General features: G+C 37.1%; 2 protein-coding genes across 3 annotated transcripts; both read left to right on the forward strand.

Annotated features, from left to right (window-relative positions):
- Positions 1-5812: 5812 nt before the first annotated feature.
- Positions 5813-15245, forward strand: LOC107717248 (ankyrin repeat and SOCS box protein 10-like). 2 transcript variants are annotated; one of them, XM_016523937.1, is made up of 5 exons: positions 5813-6197; positions 8661-8930; positions 9723-10227; positions 14313-14426; positions 14592-15245. In XM_016523937.1, the coding sequence occupies exons 1-5, from the start codon at positions 5893-5895 to the stop codon at positions 14775-14777; spliced, it is 1380 nt and encodes a 459-aa protein (XP_016379423.1). In that variant the 5' UTR covers positions 5813-5892; the 3' UTR covers positions 14778-15245. The 2 variants fall into 2 exon arrangements, with proteins under 2 accessions (XP_016379423.1, XP_016379428.1); XM_016523942.1 differs by lacking the exon at positions 5813-6197 and adding an exon at positions 6471-6749 and having other exon boundaries at positions 8663-8930.
- A 3712-nt stretch (positions 15246-18957) lies between these two features.
- LOC107718182 (homeobox protein GBX-1-like) lies at positions 18958-21609 on the forward strand. Its single transcript, XM_016525167.1, has 2 exons — positions 18958-19436; positions 20915-21609. The coding sequence occupies exons 1-2, from the start codon at positions 19001-19003 to the stop codon at positions 21427-21429; spliced, it is 951 nt and encodes a 316-aa protein (XP_016380653.1). The 5' UTR covers positions 18958-19000; the 3' UTR covers positions 21430-21609.
- Positions 21610-23372: the final 1763 nt, after the last annotated feature.

The following is a 23372-nucleotide window of genomic DNA, read 5'->3' on the forward strand; positions in this document are numbered from 1 at the left end:
TATTCAGTACTCAAATGTTATACCTATCTATGCAATACAGTGGAATAAGTTTAGTATACGACCCATATTAATCAAACATTTTTTATTTCATTTATATATATTTTTTTTTTTTTAATTATTATTAGGCTATTATTATTATTCCCTCACTGGGGGCTGAGCCCCCCTAAAATGAAAATCCTAGAATCGCCCCCGTCAACCACTATTCAGTAGGTTACACACTCTAAATCTAACCTACATGAAGCTATAATATTAACAGTGGCACTTGATTGACAACACTCACGTGTAATACACACTGCAACAAAACTCAATTATTTAGCATGCTCTCCTGAAAAGCGTTGAGGTCAAAATGAAATGTAGCACAGATATTAGCCTCTCATAATTTGCTGTTCTGTAATGGGTATCAGCAGGTGCAGCTCTTTAACATAATTTGCCTATTATGCCGGAAGCTAATTAACTGTAGGTGTGACGAGCAATTTACATCCTCTCACCACCTGAACCCTGTGTCTTCTCTGGCCAGGTGTTTTGTGGATTTCAAAAGTGCATTTTGCTGTAGATTGGGTACACGTATGGTTGAATCTACAAAAAAATAGCAATAAATAGCAATAACAACCTCTAAAAATGAAATTATTGTGATCTTAGAGAAGAGCACTGTTAGGTACACCTCTGCACTTTGGAGGCACTGGAGAAAGTGCTTATATGGACATTAGATGTAAATAATTTTCTTGTTGTTTGTTGTTGTTGTTATTCATGTTGTATGCTGTTCTTTTTTATTTTTTTTTATTTTATATGGACCTTTTTCCATATAAGTCTGAAATAAAGATATCATCATCATCATCATGTGTTTTTTTATTTTTTTATTCAGCCTTATTTTGTTCCTGTCTTATACATGAATGTAAATTTTGTAAGCGTAAGCCTTTCTTTGCCATTTTTCTTGAAGATTTAAAACTGTGTATGATTTCTGACTCCTCTAATAAGAAAGCTGTAAAAACTGTGAATCGGTTCAAAAGGTAACCTACATTATCTTAAAACATACTTTAATCAAGTTATTTGTTATGTATGTGTGTATACATGATCCTCTGTAGGTTCATCCCGACACTGGTATCTCCAGCAGGGCGATGAGCATCATGAACTCGTTTGTTAATGACGTGTTCGAGCGCATCGCTACAGAGGCGTCACGGCTCGCGCACTATAACAAGCAGTCAACCATCACGATCAGAGAGTTGCAGAGTCAGACCGCAGTCCGGCTGCTGCTGCCCAGAGAACTCGCCAAACACGCCGTGTCAGAGGGCACCAACAAGGCCGTCACCAAATACACCAGCTCTAAGTGATCACCTGTGAGCTGTCCAAAGAAAGGAGGGGCATTTCAACTAAAAAAAAAAAGTCATATGTAACATGGGGCATGTTTGCAATCACTCTTCAATATTAATAAATGCACACAGAAAATTCGGGGCAACTGTTCATTATTCTGATTTAGAAAGCAGGCGGTTTATTTGCAAGTGCAGAAGAAAGCCACATGAATGATATCGAATGACCATACCATACGTACAATGAATACCATGGAACTAAATTTTACATTTTTCCAGGATTGAGTTCCCATACGTGGACATTATACCATACATGTCCACGTATGGGAATTCCATCCTGACTTTTGCTAGTGAAATTTAAAAATGTCCACCAGTACTGTTACCATGTGGTTACTGAATTTAGTGAATACATACTATATAATAAATACATAAATGAGGTCATGAATTTGCACAAAGGTTAGTTGATGCATACCATTCTTGATTTGAAATGCGTATAATTTGGTTTAAATGTAATTTTGTGGCAAATGAAATCTAAAGGTTTTTCATGCTGCATTTTTGTTCTACTAAACTTCTCTAATTTAATAAAGGGCTTTATAGCTTATTGAAGTTGTGATCACATGCAGTTTGGAGTGTGTAATATCTTGCAAATCAATGCATGAATACCCCAGTTTACCCTCTAGGTCTGTGAGTGACCCTGCATATTTACACCACAAGTCATGTGCAGAAATCTTTCACACTGTAGCATCGTATGTTTGCCGCTAGATGGAGTCATTTTAACACTATTGAGACTGGAGCAGGAATATTCCAGCAATATTCACAGAATCTCATAATATTTACTTTTTCAGGAGGTAGTGAGTGAAATAGTCACAGATTGGGATGGAATAGAGAAACACTTTCAATGCTATGTGAGTGTGTTTTCCACACTGGATTAATTATTTGTATGGGTAAATTAATAATCAGTGTTGGAGAAAGTTACTTTTAAAAGTAATGCATTACAATATTGCGTTACTCCATATAACTAAAGAAACCCAAGCAAATCGCAATGACTGAAAAATAAATGCTTTTATGATTCTTAGAAGCAAAAGTATATTGCATGCACTGCAAAAAATAATATTGTGTGTGTGTGTGTGATTAAATTGTAATTAATAACTTTACATAAAGGCTAAAACAAATTTAAATTTTGGTGCAGTAATTGGATTTTCCAAGTTCCAATATGATGCCATTTCTCTGTGAAGCTTATTTATGGACATGAAACGATATTTATGGTGAAAGACACAATTAAAGCTCTGAGTCACATGCCTTGTGAGAGAGACATGCATTTGATAAACCAGAATAAGAAGCTTTAAATACAATTTTATTTTCATATTTAAAATGCTGAAATAATAACTTGTCCATTTTACAGTCTAGTAGCTGACCAATGAAGTATTTCACAGGGGGAAGCTTTGGTGAAAACAAATCACGCTTTGTCCTTCATTAATCAGGGAAATCTGAGGAATACTGGGCCCAGACATGGTGTTTCATATTCCCTGCGCTCTCTCCCTGGCTCTTACGATAAGCCTTACTGATGATCTTATATATGCTAATGATGGCATGTCTATGGACATATTACAGCGAGGGTGATGGTGTCATTAATGACAATGTCTTAAGCGTTATCGTCATCATCACCATGTTCCCCTTGATCTTGCGGTTCCCTCATAGATCCCCATGCGCTCATTTCATTTCTGCACACACAGTCTCTCTCTCTCTCTCTCTCTCTCTTTTGGGTGGTATAAGCACATTACGGATGGGGACATTAGTAACTAATGCAGGCACTGGGCCCCGCATTGTTTTGGTGCACAAGTACATCATTAGAAAATGTTCTACTTGGCAGGGAAGCGTGTATTAACTCGGCTCGCAATAAAATGAGGTTGTGATCAATTGTTAAAGTTATCGAGAGCTATTAGGTTGAAATATGAACCTCTCAATTGCCATAATGAAGAGGGTGCCCGATCGTACACAATCAACAGAGCAACATACACCATGCATTGCGGGTTTCGGGGCGCTCGAAAGAACGACAGAAAGCAATTTTGCAGAAAGAAAATGCAATGCGCGTCGCCCTAACCTCATTACAAATTTCACCTCATTACTAAAATTCAATAATCTACTCAAAACGTTAGGACCAACCAGCTATAAAACAGAATTGCAAGCTTTTCTTTTTTTTTTTTTGAACATTAGTAACTAATGCAGGCACTGGGCCCCGCATTGTTTTGGTGCACAAGTACATCATTAGAAAATGTTCTACTTGGCAGGGAAGCGTGTATTAACTCGGCTCGCAATAAAATGAGGTTGTGATCAATTGTTAAAGTTATCGAGAGCTATTAGGTTGAAATATGAACCTCTCAATTGCCATAATGAAGAGGGTGCCCGATCGTACACAATCAACAGAGCAACATACACCGTGCATTGCGGGTTCCGGGCGCTCGACAGAACGACAGAAAGCAATTTTGCAAAAAGAAAATGCAAGCGTGTCGGCCTAACCTCATTACAAATTTCACCTCATTACTAAATTTCAATAATCTACTCAAAACGTTAGGACCAACCAGCTATAAAACAGAATTGCCAGCCTTTTTTGAGCAACGGGACAATGCGGCTATCATAAACGCCAGTCTCGTGAAGAATTATGTCTCATAATGCCAGCTAACTTTTGATGGCGGCGCCAACGTTGACTCACGATTTTGGCAAACTCGCTGCATAAATTAATTTTATATAATATTCTCTACTGAGGCATATTGATGAGTCCTAGCCTTGGAAATTAAATTAATCCCCCAAACTTAATGTATCGGAACTGAACAGAGCCCAATCTTGAGGATAGCAATGGAAGACACTGTTTGGTACCACATTAAAGTTGCTGTTGTATTGTTAGATCAGTTTAAAATTATTACAACTTGTATATCAGCCTACAGCACCTTCTTTTAGGACCTATAAATGATAGAACAATTCAGAATAATGACTTTGTAAGTTATTTCAAAGCTGTATTAGCAGATGTTGATAGTTGTGTTTCTCACTAGACATGATCTATATTTGCTCATCTGGGCATCCTAGTAAACTACCGTTCAAAAGTTTAATTAATTAAACAAATTAATACTTTTGTTTAGCAAGGATGCATTAAATTGATCAAAAGTGACAGGAAAGACATTTAGAATGTTACAAAAAGTTTCTATTTCAAATAAATGCTGTTCTTCTTTTGAACTTTCTCATTCAAACAATGTTAAAAAAGTATCAGTTTGCACAAAAAAGGAAGAAAAAAAACAGAAGTGTTATTAATAATAAGAAATATTTCTTGAGCAGTAAATCAGCATATTAGAATGATTTCTGAAGGATCATGTGACACTGAAGACTGGAGTAATGATAGAAGTTCATCCAGGTCTCAAAATAGGATCCTCATGGTTGTCTACAACATCATCAATGGAGTCCAATAGATGTTAGACAAACCACAAACTAATGCTCTTGAATGCTTCATGATGTTCTTCGATCTGTCTTTGCTTCATCAGGGCAGATTTCATCTCATCCACCATTCTTGCAAGCTTGCAACACCATTTAGACAGCATTCAAACAGCTCATAATCATGTTGGTTATTCCTCGAAAAATATTCATTGTTATCAATTAGTTTCAACCAATTAGCTTGCATTTCTAATTCTTGGTCTGCTCTTTGTTCCTTTAATTAGTAAATTCATTAGTACCATCTAGTGTTGCACGCCAAGTAGATGTTTCAGCAATGTATTCTTATGATTTTAACATGAGGCGCAGCGGTGATGGCTGTATTAAGTGGAGGATAATCAGCAGGAACTAATTGTCTAATTGCACTGATGAAGGTTACGATCATTAGCCTGTTTTGGAAGTCCGGTCCTCAGCAGCGAGTGGCTGTCTGACCGGACCATCCTAACCCTACAGATGGCCTCACTGTTAAGCTCACGGCAGGACAAAATGACAGACATCTACTATCCACAGGGAGCAAGACAAACGAGTGTGTGTCTGCGTACGTGCATATGTATATGCGTGTTGCGTGTGTGTGTTGTCCGCAGGGAGTAAGACGAACGAGTCAGTAATTACTGATTATCACAAATGTACATTTGTGTTTGACTAATTTGCTTTGTGTTGACTTATTTTGCTAGATCTATGCTCAATATCCATTCATCAACCACACTGTTTCCTGCAGCCTTGGGGCAGAATTATTGCTCAACAGTATAATGTGATTAAAATCTATAAATCACATTAAATAAAAAGCAACAAAGCCTTATTTAAAAGTTTTGAAAAACATTTAAAATGCCTTCAAAGTTTAAAGGATCGATACTAACGAGGTTTTCCGCAGAGCTGACCTGCTGGTAAACGTCTGTTTTGATATAAACAGCAAGTCACTGTAGCAAACAAAGTTATATACCACGCATGTGACACTGTAAAAATAGTCCCGTTTGCACGTGGCCAAGTTCCTACTCAGATATCAAAACTCGCCCAGAGAGCAGAAGCAGAAGGCCATTTAAAAGATCCCAGGCCTTTTAGTGACTAGACCAAAAGACTTCTAAGAAACTAGTGTGAAGGCACAATCAGATTCATGTCTAGAAGGAGTCTCATGTATAAACCAACCTCTCTGCACTCTTTAGAGCAGGAAAGGCACCAGATGAGACTGGCTGCCCCAGTTCTCAGTGGTTACCTGCTGAGGAAAGAAGCCTGGGACAGGGGGACGTCTTCGAGGCAGACTGTAGGAAACCCTCCGATGGTGTGCCAGGACCCTGTTGTCCAAAATGCCCTGTACACTGGAAATGTAAAAGCCGTGAAAGAGATCTTCTCCAAAGGCTTTCCTTCAGACCTGTTCATCCAGCCTCAGGGAGGAGCCATGCGCTGGAGTGCAAATGGAAAAGTGAGAGGTAAGAACAAGTTGTTTGAGTTGAGTTTGACTGTGCACTTGTCTCCTAGAGATCCCAAGAGATTTGTTTCAATTGTCATGATTACTTGGACTGTTTACCTCTCAGATCTAGTTGGCCAGACAGCCTCGGGTTTCTGGACCTTTCTAAAGGTCATGCCAGGCGGCCTTTAAATAGCCTCTTTCTAAAAACAGGCAACAGACTAAGCAAATATATTCAGTGCAATCATCTCCAACATTGTGCCCAGTCTTAAGACCAACCCAGGCAATCAAAGTCGAAGCTGGATTCGCATCTGCTCCTTGCTTTACCTCACACATGGGCCCGAAGATTAAGTTTTGCAAACAAAAGAAATATCGCAGTGATGTAATTGCGACGGCTCAGGCGTCAGGACTTGTCCTCCAGTTCTGGAATGCGCTTCTGGTCGGAGATGACCTCACTGTTATTAGCATCATTGATGACCCAGAATATGCTTTTCTCTTAGATGCCATATATGACACCAGCAACATAGAGGAGTGGAAGAACTACAGGTTCAACTACAGAGGGCTAAGTATGCTACAGGGACACAAATGATGTGAAATTATGTTTTGGCGTTTGTTAAAATAGTTTGCTATACAAAATATGTTGGCTGCTTGTTCAGTTTGATTGAGCTAAAATGAGCTAAAGCAACAGAATTGCTGAGTATTTTATCAAACCTAATTTCATTGTGTTTAAACCATTAAAATACTTAAATGTGAAGTTTAATTATTTTGTGTAATGTATTTGTGTTGTGAATACATTAATCATTTTTGTTGCATTAACTGAAACTGCGCGAGTGGCTTTATAGAGATTTATTACCAAAAAATTATTACCATGAAAACATTTTTGTTCATTAAAATAAATGGTACCTTAAAATATATAATTCATAAACTTGTTTAACTTGATGTATCAAAATAACAAACTGAAACAAAAATTGTATATCTATACACTTTATATAAAAAAATTAAAAACTATGAAATTACAAATTTAAAAAAAGATGCCAAATGTGTCGTGCTGGAATGTTACGGCAGCAATTGTTGAGCCACAATGACTGGTTGTCAATCATAAATTAGACAATGCTTATCCCATTAAACATTTATAGTATGAGCTTTGTGTCAGTGCAGAAACGTTTATGTTTCAGTTTCAGCTTCTGAGGAAAACGACATTCCTTGGAATGATGAAGAGTGTATTTTTTAAACAATGGCTCACACTTTTGAGGTAAATAGAACGATAGGATAATCTTCTAAGTATGAAAAATAAGAATATTAAACCAGGGTGAAATCTCAAACCTGACTACCTAAAATCAATTACTAGCACAGAATATAGAATAAAATGGTGTGAAACAAGTCAACCCAGGGTTAAAACTGGTTAACAATTTTAAATGTAATTAATTTCTGTTCTCTTTTTTGTCATGCACATTTAGTTGTGGATGAGTATCACAGCAATGTATGGATTCCTATGCACGTACACAAGCACTCAAACTTTGTCACACTAGCACATCTTCATTTCCAGTATTTCCACGTCAGACTCACCTGCTGTCATAGTTATTTGTTCCCCTATGTGTTTCGGTTACACTCAGATTGCTCTCTTCTTTTTGCACCCACCCCGACTGTGTCTTTGAGGTAGTCTTGGGGTCATTTTATGAGTTTGTGTTTATGTTTGTTCCTATGAAACTTACTGATACTGATCACAAAAATGAGTGTTGCATAGTAGACAAATGCTACTGCACTTTTGAGTATGACATTACAGTCACATTGCATATTGAATGATGAAAAACAACCACATATGGTTTGGATCTGGCTTGAAAATCATTTAAATAAAGGTAAATAAATAATTAAAAGGACATATTAAATTGATCAAAATTGACAGTAAAGACATTTACTTGTTCTTTTGAACTTTCCATGTATAAAAAACAAAACAAAAAAAAACTGAAAATCATATTTATTTTAATCAGGGTTTCCACTAATTTTGTAACTGTAATATTGATAATAATAAGAAATGTTTCTTGAGCAGAGTAATGGCTGCTGAAAATTCAGCTTTGCATCACAGAAATAAATAAATTTTTATTTATATTATTTTTTAATTTTAAAATCTATTCAAAGAGAAAATACTTATTTTAAGTTGTAGTCATTTTTCACAATATTTTTTTTATAAAATACTGTATAAAATATAAAATACTTAAAAGTCGTTTTTACTGTATTTTGATCAAATAAATGCAGCATTTGTGAATATAATAGGCTTCTTTCAAAAACAAAACTTACCGATAATGCACCAAAAAAAGCTGATTTTTGCTGCTCATTGGATGCTAAGCTAAAATACCTTGAAACTTCAAACTATCCAGTCCTGTTCATGATTTCCTGATTGAAAATTAAATAAAGCTTCAAACTGCTGTATTGAATATCTGAATCTTCATGCAGTTAATCTCATAATTCTGCTTTTCTTCAGGACTGTGGTCATTGACATATGAACAAGAGCTGACCACACCACTGCACATCACCGCTGGTCGGGGTTTCACCGAATGTCTGCGGCATCTCCTCCTGAGGGGCGCTCGAGTGGACCTGGCACCTGGGGGCACCACTGCCCTGCATGAGGCCTGTGAGGAGTGCCAGCCCGACTGCGTCAAGCTGCTGCTGCAGTACGGAGCCAATCCCAACGCAACCAATGAAGACGGGCAAATGCCCCTGCACGTGTGCACTGAACTCAATTCACTTGAGTAAGTGCTTGTTCAGTATACAATTACAGGAAATCCTGTGGTGAATTTTGTGATTTCAAATGACTGTCAGATTGGCACTTGAAATGAAGGTACTGGTCAAAAGTTTGGAATAATTATTATTTATTTACTATTTTATTTTAATAAAGGCTCTTCTGCTCACCAAGGCTGCATTTATTTGAAAATACAGTAATTATATATATATATATAGAGAGAGAGAGAGAGAGAGAGAGAGAGAGAGAGAGATAGATATACTGTATTTTAGAATGTAATTTATTATTTTTTTTATCTTACCCCAATTTACCTTAAACTTTTTGAAATATACTGAATCATGGATTTCCGCAAAAATATTAAGCTACAGAATTGTTTTCAAATTTGATAAGAATAAGAAATGTTTCTTGAGCACTAAATCAGCATGATTTCTGAAGGATCATGTGACACTGAAGACTGGAGTAATGATGCTGAAAATACAGCTTTGCATCACAGGAATAAATTACATTATATTATATATATATATATATATATATTCATATAGAAAACAACTATTTTTAATTGTAATAATATTTCACACTATTACTGTTTTTACTGCATTATGGATCAAGTAAATGCAGCCTTGATAAGCATAAGGGAGACTTATTTTAAAAACATTAAAAAAATAATAATTATTCCAAACTTTTGACTGGTAGTGTACTTGTAATGTAGACTTTGATGCTAAATAATATCCTACAAAATTAATATCACTTATGCATACTGTATTATAGCCAGACTTTTTGAGTTTTTTCTCTGTTTTTCCAGGTGTGCCAAACATCTACTCGCATTCGGTGCTTTGATCAACGGTCAAAGCTTGGATGATAACGACACACCCCTTCATGTGGTGGCCCGCCATGGCCTTCCTGATCACGTGGAGCTCTACTTACAACACGGAGCTGCGCTTAACCTACAAAATGACGATGGAAACACACCGCTGAACGCCGCGTGCTCCCAGCCACAGGACTGCACGTCTCTGGAGCGCTACAGCCGTGTTTGTCACATGCTGGTGGCTGCTGGGGCAGACATTCATATCAGTGACGCGGACAAGCAGACTCCACTGCACATGGCATGTAAGAACACCAACCCTGACGTGGTGGATCTACTGCTTCAGTATAAAGCCTTGGTCAACGAAATGGATTATGGCGGTGATGCACCGATGCATAACATCCTGAAGGTGGTGGCCTACAAGATGGACCATGAGCCCGAGAGGATCGTACAGGCACTTCTCAATTACGGATCCATCAGGGTGTGGCCTGGAGCTCTGCCCAAGGTCAGGACAGGACAAGGGAGTCTGTTACTATAGCTGCTTTCCATTCAAAGTAGGATTATATCCCTATATCCCTACACACACAAAAATTTGGTTCTTTGGGGTGGTTGAGGTGCTATATAGCACCACTGCCATACAGAGAGAGAGAGAGATAGATATACTGTATTTTAGAATGTAATTTATTATTTTTTTTATCTTACCCCAATTTACCTTAAACTTTTTGAAATATACTGAATCATGGATTTCCGCAAAAATATTAAGCTACAGAATTGTTTTCAAATTTGATAAGAATAAGAAATGTTTCTGTTAAGCCCCTGTATAGTTCGTTAAAGGTTCTCTAATGCTCTCTTAGTCTCTTAGGTTCTCAACCTTTTTGCCTGCAAGGCCCCCGTATAAGGAAATATTCCAGGGCCCCCACACAAGACTTTTTGACCTCAGAAAAGCATAAAAGTGATTCAAAACAGCTTTTGCCATTGTAGTAAATTCCCATTCATAGCAAACATATGAGAGTGGAGTAACATCTCTAACATCTAAGGAGGAGAATGGGGTTCCTCTTATGGTTCTTCTATGATTCCTTTAAAGATAGGTGCTATATAGCACTTAAAGTGGTTCCCATATGATTACGAGCCAATTAACTACTTTTAGTGCTATTTAGCACCATTTTTTTAGTATGTAGTCAATGAATGCTAATGTTTCATAATAATTTTGAACCAATCTTACTGGGAATAAAATCCTTATCTAATAGTCACATTCTTGGTGGATATACTAAATTTTATATTTTTCATATATTTATCCACATTTTATCCTTAATGTTCTTTGTTTCATTCTTATTTTGACTATTTGTTTAATTATCTAATCATGACTGGTTCTAAATTATTAAATTCCGTTAAAATTCAGATTTGCTGACTAGGGATATACATTACTGACTACTACAACCCCAATTCCAGAAAAGTTGGGATGTTTTGTAAAATGCAATAAAATCAATAATCTGTGATTTTTTTTAATTCTCTTTAACTTTTATTTAATTGACAAAAGTACAAAGAAAAGATTTCCAAAGACTGATGTTGATGGCTGCAACACACTCCAAAATAAAAATGGTTTTAGAATATCCAAATTAAACTGTTTTGAAACAGTTCACAGTAAGCAGGTGAATTGGTAATATGAGGGTATCATGTTTTGGTGTAAAAGGAGCATCTCAGAAATCACAAAAATCACATTTCTCAATGCAAATTTGCAAAGAATTTAGGTCTTTCACCAACTACCACACATAATATTGTGAAAAGATTCAGGGAATCCAGAGAAATCTCAGTCCGTGTAGGGCAAGGCAGGAAACCTTAGTTGAATGTGTGACCTTTGAGCCCTCAGATGGCATTGCATGAGAAACAGTCATGCTGCAGTGTGAAATGTAACCACATGGGCTCAGGAGTACTTTGGAAAACTGCTGTCACTTAACACAGTATGCCGCTGCATCAATAAATGCAACTTTAATCTTTGTTACTCTAGGAGAAAACTACATCAATTCTATGCAGTGATGCTGTGGGGTTCTCTGGACCAAAGCTCATCTCAGATAGTCAAAAAGACAGTGGAAATGTGTGCTGTGGTCAGATGAGTCCACATTTCAACTTGTTTCTGGAAAAAATGGACGTTGATTTCTCCGTACCAAAGACCAAAGAGACCATCCAGACTTTCATCAGCAACAGAAGCAAAAGCAAACCACTGTCATGGTATGGGGGTGCAGCAGAGCCTAGAGCATCAGTGCAAATGGCATGGGTGACTGGCATATGTGTGAAGGTACTATTGACATGGAGGCATATATTGGAGTTGTACAGAGAAATATTGTGAGGGGTGTACTCACTTCTGTGAGATACTGTAATTATAATCATATTATTAATTATTGCATAAAATTATGATTGCAACCCCAATTCCAGAGAAGTTGGGTAATTTCGTAAAATGCAATAAAATCAAGAAATCTGTGATTTGTTCATTCTCTTTTAACTTTTATTTAATTGACAAAAGTACAAAGAAAAGATTTCCAAAGACTGATGTTGATGGCTGCAACACACTCCAAAATAAAAATGGTTTTAGAATATCCAAATTAAACTGTTTTGAAACAGTTCACAGTAAGCAGGTGAATTGGTAATATGAGGGTATCATGTTTTGGTGTAAAAGGAGCATCTCAGAAATCACAAAAATCACATTTCTCAATGCAAATTTGCAAAGAATTTAGGTCTTTCACCAACTACCACACATAATATTGTGAAAAGATTCAGGGAATCCAGAGAAATCTCAGTCCGTGTAGGGCAAGGCAGGAAACCTTAGTTGAATGTGTGACCTTTGAGCCCTCAGATGGCATTGCATGAGAAACAGTCATGCTGCAGTGTGAAATGTAACCACATGGGCTCAGGAGTACTTTGGAAAACTGCTGTCACTTAACACAGTATGCCGCTGCATCAATAAATGCAACTTTAATCTTTGTTACTCTAGGAGAAAACTACATCAATTCTATGCAGTGATGCTGTGGGGTTCTCTGGACCAAAGCTCATCTCAGATAGTCAAAAAGACAGTGGAAATGTGTGCTGTGGTCAGATGAGTCCACATTTCAACTTGTTTCTGGAAAAAAAAAATGGACGTTGGTTTCTCAGTCCCCTAGACCAGGGGTAGGCAAGTTCGGTCCTAGAGAGCCGGGGTTGGAGCTGAACTCTGCAGGACTGCGGCTCTCTAGGATCGAACTTGCCTACCCCTGCCCTAGACCAAAGAGACCATCCAGACTTTCACCAGCGACAGATGCAAAAGCAAACGTCTGTTAAGCATGCCTCTGTCCCAACTTTTTTTAAGTGTGTTGCAGCCATCAATCAAAATTTGTTTATATTTACAGAATACAATTAAGTTGGTCAGTGAAAACATTGGAAATCTTTTATTTGTACTTTTGTCAATGAAATAAATGTTGAAGAGAATTAACAAATCTCAGATTCTCGATTTTTATTGCATTTTACAAAATGTCCCAACTTTTTTTGGAATTGGGGTTGTAATTTTTGGGCAAAATATACCTTTTAAGAACAAGTTGAATTGGAAACTAACCTGTCTGCCATTTGTAAGGAACGAACCCACGTCTCAAGAAGGCATCAATCTGCAAATTACAGTTTTCTTTAGCACAGATATTTATCCTCTTGAACTAATATATAGAAATAAATTAACTCAAAACCATCATTAAAGTGACCCACAAGCAGCATATGATATTTTATTTGTCACAAATACAGAAATAATCACTTTTAGATAGATTTAGTTCTGTCTTTCAAAAGCGCAGTTAAAAACACTTGATATCACGCATCCAACGAGTCCCACTTGTGCCAAATAAATTGCCTGAGTCTTAACGAGGCAAATGTTAATAGGAGATTAATTAGCAGTAATTGCAGAAATTCCCCACAATCCCCCAGAGGGGGGCCCAATCTGTTCATCAGCCCAAGTAGTTATTTATTCCATGCGATGTTCCCCCAAAAATACAACTTTCCACCTTTGACCTCCACAACACAGGTGGGGCTGTTGCACCAGGTGGAAACTGACAAAAAGCTGCTCATCTATGACCAGCTTCCCTCCACTGTTTGTTATTGCAAAAGACACAGGATAGCATTTCTTGATAATTTTAGTCATTAATAGCAAAGCAAGATCTGATTCACAATCTAACCGGTTTCTGAAGAACACTGAATTTGGATCTGTTTTCAGAGATAAAAAAGATTTAGTTCTTATTTGATTTCACTTTAATTAATTTTTTATTTAGCAATAAGGATGCATTAAATTGATTAAAAGTGACAATAGAAACATTTATAATGTTACAAAAGATTTATTTTTCAAATAAATGCTGCTCTGAAGACTTAAGTAATGATGCTGAAAATTCAACGTTGCATCACATGAATAAATTACATTTTATATATTCCAAAAATGCTTTATTAAATATTATATATATATATACAAAACCACTAGAAACTAGATTTAAAAAAGACTTGATTCTTATTTGTTAGTTTTATTTCCCTGTTTGTTTGGGTTTTTGTCTTGTAATATGACAGCTTTATTCTCTAATATATCTGGCACAGGTGTTGAAATATTGCTGCACATCTCCAAGAACAATAGAAGTGCTCTTCAACGCATATGACCGTCTCAAAATCACTGAAGCCTGGGTAGAAGCTGTACCTCCTGAGGTGTTTCAGGTCAGATGATGTCAAGCTTTTTACTTTTTTCTCAATTATAATGTATTAAATATCGAAGTAAATGTTAAAAAGCAAGTTTTATTAAAATAAAAAGCACCTAAAGAGCTCAAAATAATTTCCTCACAATAGCAGATAATATAAATTATGTATATTGTTTTCACACAGAAACACCGAGAATTCTACGAATCCCTGTTTGCACTGATGCAAACTCCTCGATCTCTACAGCATTTGGCCCGTCACAGACTCCGAGCGTTCCTGGAAGGTCGCTTGCATAAGGTGGTCCCTAAACTGGGTCTACCAACCTTTCTTAAAAATTACCTAATGCTGGCATTCAGAGACTATATTCACTGAGAGAGACCACAAACCTGACACTGTACAACATATAGTATAAGCATGCAGTGATTGGGTTTTGTACCATGATGTACCATTGAGGTTTGTTGTATTCTGTGTGATTCTGAATGATTTGTGTTGGAAAACTGTCCTGTCTTTACCGAAGATGATACAATCAGGTAGCAATTTTATAGGGAATCATTAAATGGAGGTAATGCTTAATGCCAATCTGTGAGATAGATTTTTTAATGTAAAATGTGTTTTATTATTACTGATATCTATTTTAAAGCATTGGGAAAGAAGATAGAAGGTTGTTTATGAAGAATAAAACAGGAGGAGGATGCAGAAGGTCTGTATATATATATAATATCCAGTGCAACACACATTCATTATTACATTAACTACCACAGTGGGGCGCCATGGAGCTCAAGTGGAATCTGAATTCCTATTGAAAGTTTTCAAATCACTGATAGGAGTCCATGCATAAGTGACAGATTTTCAATGATATATATTTAAAAGTACCATTCTGAATGCTTCTGAAACACTGATCTAAATTAAATAAAAAGCATTTTTTTCAGGAAGTCAAGGTTCTATTATTCTATTGTATTTGATCAAATTGTCAATTTTTAAGAGCTTGCTTTGATTGATTTTCTTGTCTACACTGAGGTTTTCCTTACCATTCACAATTATCCTGTTTTTCCATCATATTTTATATTAACAGAGGACGACAGAAAATCTTGCTGAAACATTACAATTCAATGATTTGACATTCATATTCAACATTTTAAGGTCAAGATTTGACAAGATGGTGTCTATTACAAAAGGGTTTAGACTGAGTCAATTAATAGTGTTTTAGATGTGGAAGACAATTTAGATAATGAACGATTATGTGGATTTTTATGAAAACTACTGATTACATTATTTTCAAACTGTTGAGTTCCACAAGTATGCATCACGTCCATTTTTGTTACAGGTCATCATCAAGTCTGAGAGGGTCTCATGTATTTAATGATCTTGTCACCTCGACTCATTAAAAAACACCAACAATGCAATGGACATTTGACTAAAAAGATTTACCAGAACAAATTATGAATAATAATAATAATATTTTTGGTTGAATTTATCCATTAATGAAGATGCTTAGTAGTATTATTACAGGGTGGATGCTGGTAAAGTGGAGCACTTTCTGATAATTTACTGCTATTTAATATATAGAGAGAGAGAGAGATAGATAGATAGATAGACAGACAGACAGACAGACAGACAGACAGACAGACAGATAGATAGAAAATCTATCTAAAATGTGGAAAATCTCTCTAAATAATGCTGGGTTAAATACAACCCAGCACTGGGTAAAATATGGACAAACGCAGAGACTGGGGTGTTTTGACCCAGCGGTTGGGTTACTACCCAGAAGGTTGAGTTAAAGGTTTAATCAAACCAGTTGTTGGGTTTGTCCATATTTTACCCAGCGCTGCTGGGATTGTATTTAACCCAGCATTTTTTGAGTGTAGATAGATAGATAAATAGATATAATCCAAAGGTCAACTTAATGCATATTTTTACCTGGTGTCCCATTTTACCTGTATTCATCCTCATGCATAACTGTAAAATCATAGTACATTTTAGAAATAAAAAATTACTCTCTATTATGCTGCACTATTTGGATATAAAGCTATTAATTGCGCGTCGAAGATAATAAATCCTAGGTTTGTGCTTTTTTTCTTCTTGTGTAGTACATGTAGTGAAGAATAAAGGTGAAAAGCAATTGTCTACGAACAGATCTTTGATAAAAGTCTCATATACGATGACCAGGAGGAGGGGGGCTCTGATTGTATCCCATTCAGTAGCGTGTGTGTGTGTGTGTGTGTGTGAGCGAGCGGTCAGTAACGTGTGTGTGTGTGTGTGAACGAGCGGTCAGTAATGTGTGTGTGTGTGTGTGTGTGTGGGGGAGAACGCTGTCTGGTTTCAATAGATCAAAGAGCACTGCTCCTGAATGGAGTCATTTGCAATTATAAGAATAATTAGCATCTGTGGGTCCTCCATCGCTAATCAGAGTCGGAGGTGATGTGTTTATGTCCTCTCGCAATCAGACGGCCAGTTGGAGAGCTCGCGCCCCGCAGGACTCAATAGCGCCTAATCATCATCAGAAGTGAATTGGCATTTAAACGGTAAAATGATCTCCGATTAAATTAATGCTTAGCGGGGAAAGAGGAACCGCTAAGAGGGTACAATTTTAGACCCTTTTCTTTGTTTTTCTTTTATTATTTTTCTTCTAAAATCGAAATTATATTCTCAACTATTCAAGAAAAGTATGATTACTTTTTCTCTTAAAGTCGTGTCCTTCTTAATTTTCCGTGTACTTAACATCTTGTCAAATTATCTGTGTGATTTTCCAGCAATGGATCTTTCCTCTGAATATCTGTGAAGATGAAGCTCTTTTTGTCTGGATCTTTAAAATAGAAACGGATTTCATACGACTTGAATGCACATCTTCTATGATTAACATGTTTTTAATTTATGAACTACAGTCATTTTGATGTTGTTTGTCCAGAGATTGTCAAAAAAAAGGAAAAGAAAAACGTCTCTTTAAAATCTGAATTATTTTACAAAAACAGACCCTCATGGCTGCGTGTCAAGGTCATTAAATTAAAATAAATAAATAAAAATACTACTTTTTAAATAAAAAGGCAGATTTTGTTGAGGTCAAACGAAGCAGTTATTTATCACCAGTGTGCGGATTATTCAGTGACTTTCAGGGGGTCGCATTTTAAGAGAATTTCTGTCAGTAGCCTACTTTTCTTGATGTAACGTTAATCTGTTGAAAGCGTCTCACGGAATTGATCGGTGTTTTCGCCGTCCTAACACCCAAACGTGACGTAAACCATCTAAACAAAATTATTTTTTGTTATATACTTTCAATATATAGCCTAAATGTTAAACAAAGTGATAAATAATGAGAGTTGGCCTACTTGTTTTGTCGAAGTTCCGCCCTGGTCGTAACGGAAAGCTCTCGCGCTGCCTGCTGTTGCTATGGTTACCCCCTCAGGCGAACGCAATCGCGATTTCTTTGCGCTAGCGCAGGTCATACGTTTAGCGAACTTACCTAACTTTTGTGGTGCCTGAAACGTCATTTGAAAACGCTTTTGAAATGTATACATTTCACACAATATAGGCTATTTTAAATTTCACATTTTAAATCCCCCCCGTTTGTTTTTATTGACTTTAGGGAGGTTCAAAGTGTAATTAGGAGGGCCAGGCCCTCCCATAATTCGCACCCTATTCATGACTAAAAATTCATGATATGTGCAAAAAAAAAGGACATTTTGACAAAAATGTAGAAACGCTTTTTTTTTTTTTTTTTAGAAAAAAAGCCTATAGCTACTAGGCCTATATAAAGATTAGGCTACATTTCTAAGAACTTTATATGTTTTTCTTTTACTAGATTAATTTGTTTCTTATTTTTATCATCTAGAAAAACCATAATAATATAGATAATAATAGATATTTATAGCCATATTTTGTAATTCCCCCCAAATTTATCAGTAAGATTTCACACAGATATCTACATTCAAACGTCATCTCATCAGTGCAATCTCTCTCTTGGGGATAATTGTCGGCCAGATTCACTCTTTCTCCCAACAGAATAGAAAAGACTCTCTCTCACAAGAGGGCCGAAACATCTGCCTCTCCGCCCTCACGACTCCGATGCCATCGGCCTCTGAAAGAATCAACAAAAGAACCGTTGTTATATATCTTCCCTTGAATACAAAGTAATTACTTATCATCAATCAAAATTAATAATAGTTGATTGGGTTGGTGTGGTCAGCGCAGTCCCCTCACATTCGCTTTCCAGAGGAGGGGACTTGACCCACTGGGAAACTACCCCCCACCCCTCTCTAGGCGGCCTAAAAAGTCAGGGACTGAATAAGGAAATGTAATTTGAGGAAGATGGATGAGTCTCAGGGCAACTCCCCCTTCTATCCTCTTGTACTGATGATAACCGAGAGAGAGAGAGAGAGAGAGAGGTGTGTGCGTGTGCGTGTGCGTGTGTTTATGTCTCAGTATGTGACAAATAGAGGCTGAGACAGTGAGAGCTCCAGACAAAAAACGCATCAGGTCTCAGTCCGTTGGACGGCGAGGACCCTACAGCACCATCAGGATAACCGTGGACCACATTTGGGTGATTTGTCTTAGAAGGCCCCTGCACGGGATTTATTCGACCAGACCGCGCTCAGTTCACCATGCAGAGACCGAGCAGTGCGGGAACGGCATTTTCCATTGATTCTTTGATTGGTACTCCACATCCCCGGCCGGGCCACCTGCTGTACACGGGCTACCCGATGTTTATGCCGTACCGACCGCTTATGATTCCACAAGCCCTGTCTCATTCGTCATTATCGTCGGGTATCCCTCCCTTGGCACCGCTGGCATCGTTCGCGGGGCGTCTGACCAACACTTTTTGCGCGGGGTTGGGGCAGGGGATGCCCTCCATGGTGGCGCTCACCGCCACCCTGCCCAGTTTCTCGGACCCTCCAGATAGTTTCTATCCCCCGCAGGAGATGCCGGGACCCCGGTTAGGCGCGGACGGGACGGGGATGAACCGGCAGGAGAGCCCGCATGACGAGCTCAAGGGTTCTGAAATCCTCAATTTCACGGAAACTTTTCAGGCGGTTGCAGGTGAGCACCGGACACAAACTCTGACTGACAAGTTGGTTGAATTACGAGCGCAAAAAGTTCTAACGGCCTTTATTTAAAATAAAAGTTCTGATTAGAAGCCAAAGGGTTTTACAGGCTGATGCCGAAAGTTCCACAACAAACTTGTATTCTCTAGTTCTTTAGAAAACACTCTTGTGAGTTAGATAACTCATAAACCAATATGCAAAATTAAAGAACTTTTATTGTAAAACGAAAATGTTACCTCCAAAAAACCCTATCTAAAAATGGATCTTGATAAGATCGATGCGCTTTTGGTGAACTGGTGAACCTAAAGTGCTGCAAAAAGTAATTAGATAACATTTTACTGTGTGGAACTCCATACAAACTCTATGCATAAGCTTTAAGATAGTTGTACATTCAGTCAGAAATGTCATGACACTTGAAAGTTAAGAATTGTATAATAAAAAAGGTAATGGCTTTTGAATGAAAACTCATTAATGTTGTTTAAAGTAGCCGTTTTTGTGCGCTGGAATAACAGTGCATTTCTAATCTACATTTATCATCTGTTATTGTTCTTAGGGACTTCATAAAATTATCGAAAGACAAATGAACACATATGAGCTTGAAAACTTTCATTGTCATCTGATTTGTATTCAGGTGGCACAGGCCTTCACTCCTGGCATTGGAGAGTTTCGAAACAATGATATGCTACAAAAAGATTTGGGTTTTTAGTATTATATGTTTTGTGATATTTCTAAATAATTTCTGCAGAATTAGATATTTTAAAGTTGAAAATTGAACAGACTGAATCACAAAGCAAACGATATGAACAAAATCAATTATTCTATAGTTTCGGCAGTTTTTTTTTTTAAATTTCATTATAAAACTATATTTCCCCATCCAACCTGCTACAATAATGTCATTTCTACTTGAGCTTTTGAGTTTAAACACCATATAAAAAAATAAAAAATCTTCATGGAAAAAAAGTGCAATGAACTTGCAGGCTCTCACTTTAAATTTAAAAATGTAAGGTAACAAGCAAAGTCAGTTTTAGTAGATTGAATATGTAGACAGGCCTGCACTTGTAGAAAAAAAACCGCGTCAATATACGCTCTTGTTGGATTTTATGATGCTTTAGGATATTTATGAAATAATGTCTGTAGAATTAAAGTTTAAAATGGAGCAGAAAGCAAACGATTAACAATTATTGTAACATTCTAGCGCACTTTGGTATTTTCATCTTGTTACAGAATTTGACAATTAATTTGTAGTACTTGATTTCAACTCGATTTTTTTTTATCAGTAATTAATTCGAGGTTGTCAAAAAGGACTTTTCGCTGCAGTTCGTCACCACCTGTTATGCATTAGCTGAACTTCAATTTTAGTGGGTCGAAATATTTCTCATAGGCTAAATAGCCTACTACATTTGCCCCCTTGAACTGACCAAATCTGTGTGGAATATCTGTAACTATTAATCTCCTCATTTTCATTCTCTTCAGGCGAAACCAAGCTCTACAGTTCAGATGATGAGAAACTGGACCTGAAATCAGCGGAGGCCGCGTGCAGTGACAGGGAGGACAGTTCAGCCGACAGCGAGAACGAAAGCTTCTCCGACGGGAACACCTGCGCTTCAGCGTCCCAGAAAAGCAAACTCAAAGGCGGCTCACAGGACACGTTACCACCGGGCGGCTCGGCGGGAAAGAGCCGGAGGAGGCGGACTGCTTTCACTAGCGAACAGCTGCTGGAACTCGAGAAGGAGTTTCACTGTAAGAAGTATCTGTCCCTCACCGAGCGCTCTCAGATCGCGCACGCACTCAAACTCAGCGAGGTCCAGGTCAAAATCTGGTTCCAGAACCGCAGAGCCAAATGGAAACGGATCAAAGCCGGGAACGTCAACAACAGATCCGGGGAGCCCGTCCGGAACCCCAAAATCGTGGTGCCCATTCCCGTGCACGTCAACAGGTTCGCGGTTCGGAGTCAACATCAACAGATCGAACCGGGCAGCAGGCCATGAACTCCTCAATGAAAATGACCCTGAACTCCTCAAACGAACATTTACATGACCCACGTTCCCACAGGTCAGGGGTCACACGCTACAGATGCATGAAGCACACCTAAAAGGAGATCATTCCAGTATCTAGAAGGATATTCAGTGACTTTTAGGAGACACTTTGTCGACTTTCAATTAAAAACACGAGGCCTATACAATGCTTAACGGATCATCGGTTTATATACATTCAATTCTGAAAAGCCTATGAATCAAAGTTTATGAAACTTATATTATTAACACATGACCTGTTAAGCATTTTATATATTTGAAAGTTATTATAAGGTCGACTTTTATATCTGTTCAATATCGACATTACTTTCAGGTTTGTTCTTTTCCTTCTCTCCCCTAAAATGTCTTTATTTTTAATTTATTATTTTGTACATTTGTAAATATTAAATGTGTCCATGCGACACAAATGTGCACTATACGAGACTGTAAAGAGACATTTTTAAAAAATAAGTATTTATAAGTATAGTGAGTTTTTGCATGTTGCCATTTGTTGTCTAATTTTCCCGTATGATTTTAACGGGCCGTTCTCGTTGTTTCGACCATTTTTGCATGTGCTCTTAAAGCATTTCTGTCCCTTAGAGGCGGAATCTCCCCCAGTTCTTTGTGGAAAAAAAAAAAACCGGTGATGGAAATAAATAAGCTCAAGAACACAATGACAGAGTGATAAATTCCCATCGACGTCACAATAAATGTGCAATATGCTGCATAAAACTGTTTAGAGGAGAAATGTATTCATTGCATGCATGTTGGTTCTTCTTAAATAATGTTTCAGTGTTTGTCATATTTGCAAACGAAATAATTATCGATCAACTCACTGAATCGATAGATATTTTATACCAAACATTATCCTAAAGCATAAGGTGACTACTGACAATTATTTATTGGCAACTATTTGATAATTATTTTATTTCTTTATTTATATTTATTTACTCACCCTTAAAAATACATTTAATTATGTAATTATAAATTCCAATTAATAATACAAAGTAAATAATAGTTTATTACCACAGTTTTCTAAGCATATAGCCTACAATTACACAATACAATACAATATATCTACTTTCCACTGTTGAATCTTTTCATATCAAGATATTAGAAATAACACCAGGAAATATTAATCTTGCAATATCTCTTTCCAGGGAATTAATTGATTTAATGCAGGCCACTGACTCGGATCTCTAATTTCTTTTCTTCTGGTTGAAATAGTTGTGGAGCCTTTAAAGGTGTCTTAGCTCTTCTTTACATCCAGCAGATTTACTTTATTTGATGCATTTTGAGCAGATAATAGAGCACACCTGTCATCAGCGTCAAGAGACCATGGGGTAAAATGATTATCCTTCTATTAAACATGAACATAGCATTATTTTATTTTATTTTTCAGAAGTAGGAAGCATTGTGAAGCTTGAGCCTTACACATCTTCTCTTCTCTTTAAACCGGCATTATTGGTCTGAATCATTTCTTTCGGCCTTCTTCAGAAAAAAAGACCAAACATGCTAAATGCGGTTTAAATTTTCCTTCAACATAAAATTATGCTGCTGATATTCAATTTTTATGACTTTGACATGAAACATTATTTTACAAAAATGTATTCAATACATTTAATGTGCATGACTGTACTTCGCTTATTTGTTCCATAACTGTGACTTAAAAGTCTCACCGTTTCCCTTATTCACTGAAAAGTATGACCTACTTGTATAATCAGAGGGGAAGTTGAAAGAGACAATGAATATGAAAGCATACTTTTACAACCACATGTAATTGAGAAAGACAGACATTGACCCAAAGCAGCAGACAACAATCATTTGATTCTATGATGACCAGTACAGATGATCTAAAGGAAGAGAGTGAGAGAGAGAGAGAGAGAGAGAGAGAGAGAGAGAGAGAGGTTTTTTTGTTA

This window comes from Sinocyclocheilus rhinocerous, unplaced genomic scaffold (genome assembly GCF_001515625.1).
Source record: "Sinocyclocheilus rhinocerous isolate Xijiao unplaced genomic scaffold, SAMN03320098_v1.1 scaffold1694, whole genome shotgun sequence".
In the NCBI taxonomy this organism is placed as follows: domain Eukaryota; kingdom Metazoa; phylum Chordata; class Actinopteri; order Cypriniformes; family Cyprinidae; genus Sinocyclocheilus; species Sinocyclocheilus rhinocerous.

Bases quoted from the DNA above. Each gene is read 5' to 3' on its own strand.
- LOC107717248 (XM_016523937.1), top strand. From the start codon at position 5,893: ATGTCTAGAAGGAGTCTCATGTATAAACCAACCTCTCTGCACTCTTTA. The intron at 8,931-9,722 runs GTAAGTGCTTGT...CTGTTTTTCCAG, and splicing joins ACTGAACTCAATTCACTTGA to GTGTGCCAAACATCTACTCG. The intron at 14,427-14,591 runs GTCAGATGATGT...GTTTTCACACAG, and splicing joins TACCTCCTGAGGTGTTTCAG to AAACACCGAGAATTCTACGA.
- LOC107718182 (XM_016525167.1), top strand. From the start codon at position 19,001: ATGCAGAGACCGAGCAGTGCGGGAACGGCATTTTCCATTGATTCTTTG. The intron at 19,437-20,914 runs GTGAGCACCGGA...CATTCTCTTCAG, and splicing joins AACTTTTCAGGCGGTTGCAG to GCGAAACCAAGCTCTACAGT.